Raw genomic sequence first — 4,300 nt, forward strand, 5'->3', positions numbered from 1 at the left:
ACTTATGATATTTCAAAAAATAAGAAGGACTTCGTACAAAATAAGTAATAAGTACATTTTTTTGTTTAGCCCCCCCCCTTTTTCCTTTCTAGATCCACGCCTGACTGGGAAGCTTGGCTAGTGCGGGCTTGAGAAGGTTTGGCACACCCCAGATCTAGTGCCCTAAAATCATTTTTAACATTTTATTCGAAAATGCCCTAGTCAGATAGCGCTATCATATACGATTTACACATATACCTATAATTATTATATTTAATTGGTATTCTTTTATAGGTCTATAGGCTTTACAACACGGACTTAGATCACAAAACAATATGCACAATACTAAGATGGACCTCCAGGCTCAAAGATAGACATTTTTATTTGCAAATACCTATAGTTAGTAGTTGAGCAGCAGAATTTATATTTTTTGTCAAGTAGATATTAATATTTTATAGTAGTTTCACTCCAAGATTTTTTGGATTCATTTTTATTTTACACATAGTAACCTATTTCCAACTTTTTTACATTCAATTAACATATTTATACTGCAAATTTGATATATTTTTAATGTAATTTTGAATTTTGACATATTTTTAAAAGAATTTTATTATATTCGGTCTTTAGACTTGAGTTATTTCTTTTAAAATTAATCATTAAGAGGATGCTATCCATGCATTTGTTGCCTCTGTTTTACTCACGTACGCCATAAAAAATTATCATTGACTAGTTTCAACAGTGTGCTGTTAGTTTTGATATTAGAGTGATTTGTCCTATTATCATTTTTTTAGATAGTAACATTATCTGTGCTCAAGCTTTGGCTTTTATTCAATATTTTAATTTTCAAGCGAGATATGAGCATTTTTAATTTTAGATATTTCACATACTCATATCTTGCTTGATAATTATTGTAAAAACTATGTTTCAATTTGCTATGTCGTGCGTGTGTAAGACAGAGACAACAAATGTATGGGTAGCGTCCTCTTAATATTATGTTACTAAAAAAAAAAATTGTTATTTAAAAAATCATAAAATATTTATATGGATGTTGATATTTGAATATTTCTAAAAAATAATATGGAGTAATTTATTACGTCAGCACTTGGTTCATGATGGAAATAAATTTACTTTTATAGTTCTATTCATCACGCATCATGTATGCTACGAACCGTGATTTATGATATAGTGAGATTTTTAATTTGTGTAAAATATAATAGTAGAATAATTATTATATACGAAATATAAGATTCGATATGGGTATTATCACTATTGTCTATTATGAAAAAAATAAAACAAATATTCTGTCAACATTATTATTTTCGTACCGACTATTTATAAACAGCGAGTTATCGCCTATCGGCCCTGCCGATCAAGATATGCAATCCGGTTTTGATCATGGCACAGTCGAGCGCGTGGTGGTATAAACACCATGATAAATTTGCATTGACCTATAATAGGTTAACGCAAATTTTTCATGATGTTCATAGTTCATACCACCACCACCCGCTCGACTGTAACAATACCGCACCATGACAGCTATAAATTGTAATATTTCTTACCAATAACGGCAAAAACATACTATCGCACTTCAAGTTTTCCTCAGCCCTCGTTGGTCGTAGAAACATAATTCTTTCACCAAAATAAACGTCAGAGGTTCTTCTAGTTTTTGTCGTTCCAGATTTTTGTTATCTTTTATTGTCTATTTTCAAATGCAAATATAATCGGTTTGAAAAAAAATTTGAAAATCTGGGACGACAAAAACTAGAAGGAAGTCTCACGTTTATTTTGGTGAAAGAATCATGATTCTACGGATAACGAGGGCTGATGAAAGGAAAACTAAGTACGAAAGCATGTCTTAATGGCCAAATTTTGTTACCAGAAGTCCCGAATAGCTTCGGACTACAGATTCTCTTTGACGGTCACGTTATCACATTTCGTATTTTCTTCGTCTAACCACTTGTATATTATCATTATTGTTCTGTGATATTATCTTAAATCATTGTTACTGTTCTATTTATAAGTGCAGTTTAGGTTTTTACCATCGAGATGTATATACTACACTAGTATAAACATCTCGATTCTCGATGGTTTTTACATAAAAAAGATAAGTGACGTTATAGATTATTAAAAGTGTTTCCTATAGGTCAGTAATAATTTAATACCATTAACCACACATTATTGAATGTGGGACGTAGGAGAGAATAAAATTGTGATAAAATCTAATTTGTGCTTGTACAAAATGCCAGGTGGCTAATTCTAACGGACGTCTGAATGTATGATTGTCTTTATAAATTTAATAATAAATTAAAAAACCAAAGTTGAGAAGTTGACCGCCATATCCGTTGTTTACCTACCTATTGTTACTGAGTCTGATTCAATTTTATAATTAATACAATTTAAATTAATTTCATCAAACAATTGAACTATTGAAGTAAGCCGATAAATATTATTTTTTAACATATTTATTATTTTAGTATAATTTATTAAGGCAATGCCGGAATGATTCTAAAGTTGAATTAAGTTTCTGATGTGTAATTAAATCACCTACCTATAGGTACCACCTTTTTATTAGGTACTCTAAATCATTATTTAACTTTTACAGATATCGTTTAAGCTTGCAATGGGTACATAACGATTGCAATAAATTATATTATAAAATATTTGTACACAGTACAGTAGAAATTGTTGATTTATTTTTGTGTGAGCATGGATTCTTATAACATTGTTGGTGTGCTAGGACGTGGAGCTTTTGGGTAAATTTTTCAATAAATATATCATAATAATATATTACTTTTTAATCTATAAATATTACAATTTTTAGAGTTGTTGAACTGGTTAGAGACTTTAATTTAAAGAAATTAGCTGTTATGAAAACCATACATATAAAATCCATGTCAGCAGAGAACGTAAAGGTAAATATAAAAATATGTTCAATACTGTGTTAGTATTTTTAATGAACCCACATCTTTTTTCTCAGGAAGCTATCAAAGAAATTCAAATTCTTCAAATGTTAAATCATCCAAATATCATCAAATATTATAATAGTTTTCAAAATAAACAAAGTTTCCATATCATTATGGAGTATGCCATACACGGAACTCTTGAAAACTTTGTCAATAAATGTTCATTAACTTCAAAATATATTGCCCAAAATGTAATTATTTATATAATTATTACATAGTTAAATATATTTATTTAATTATAATTTATAAATTAGTTTAAATCAACTTATGTCTTGAAAATGTTTTAGTGTGTATTAAATATACTTAGTCAAGTTACAATGGCAGTGGATTACATCCACAAAATGAAGATTATACATAGTGATATTAATCCAATGAATATATTATTAACAGGAAATCAAGGTACAGTAGTAAAACTCGGAGATTTCGGCTCTTCTCGCATATTGACCAGGTACACAATATTGATAATTTTATTATTACTCACTTTAAGAATATTAAGTTAATAGGAATTTAATATGTTAGTGACAAAATTGTTGGTGAAAATTGTTGTACGCCATGTTACATGTCTCCGGAGCAATGTTTTGGGAAACCTCTGAGGTTAAAAAGTGACATATGGCAAATTGGTTGTGTCTTATACTATTTGATTACTACAAAACATCCCTTTGTTGCAAAGGTAAGTAAAACTAGTAAAAGGATAATCATAGGTGATCTTGAAACACTTGTTGATTTAACTAAATTTAATACAAATATTTATAGAGTTTAGCAGATACTATATCAAGCATTGTAGAAGGAGTTTTGAGTATTTCAGAAAAAATGAATTTTTACGACAGAGATGTAATAATGCTTTTACATGAATTATTAAATCGTGATCCGACAGTTCGACCTAATGCATCTGCTATACTTTCAAATCCATATATATTACCCTATGTATTGAACAGCAATTGTCATTGGTCTAAATCTGGTAGGAAATCCTTGAACCAAAATTATTAAATGTAACAGTTAAAATATATTTTTTTTTTTATTTAAGTATATAAATAAGTAAGAACCAATTTTAATTACTATTAATCTGTTAAAATTATTATATTTTTTTTATGACGTAGTTGAAAAGCTAATATTTAAAAATTGAAGTACGATTTGTAAAATTTTGAATTTTACTTCAATTAAAAAAATAGTCTCGTGACCTTAATGTGTACAAAATGCAATGTGCAATGTTAAATATATTTTTTTGTAATTTTGTGTTTATTGATAATTTTAATAAATTAGAAGCAATGTTTATTATCTACAATCTATAAAAATATACACTTATTCGAGTAATACATGATGTATCTGTAAATCCATTTAATTTTTAGGTGTTATTACCA

General features: G+C 28.2%; 1 protein-coding gene across 1 annotated transcript; it reads left to right on the forward strand.

The window, feature by feature from the left end:
- Positions 1-1,947: 1,947 nt before the first annotated feature.
- On the forward strand, positions 1,948-3,974 carry LOC100161860 (serine/threonine-protein kinase Nek8-like). Its single transcript, XM_008181164.3, has 7 exons — positions 1,948-2,410; positions 2,582-2,732; positions 2,801-2,891; positions 2,957-3,133; positions 3,230-3,390; positions 3,462-3,612; positions 3,696-3,974. The coding sequence occupies exons 2-7, from the start codon at positions 2,686-2,688 to the stop codon at positions 3,927-3,929; spliced, it is 861 nt and encodes a 286-aa protein (XP_008179386.2). The 5' UTR covers positions 1,948-2,410; positions 2,582-2,685; the 3' UTR covers positions 3,930-3,974.
- The last annotated feature ends 326 nt before the right edge of the window (positions 3,975-4,300 follow it).

The sequence above is a fragment of the Acyrthosiphon pisum genome, chromosome A2, assembly GCF_005508785.2.
Source record: "Acyrthosiphon pisum isolate AL4f chromosome A2, pea_aphid_22Mar2018_4r6ur, whole genome shotgun sequence".
Classification (NCBI taxonomy): Eukaryota; Metazoa; Arthropoda; class Insecta; order Hemiptera; family Aphididae; genus Acyrthosiphon; species Acyrthosiphon pisum.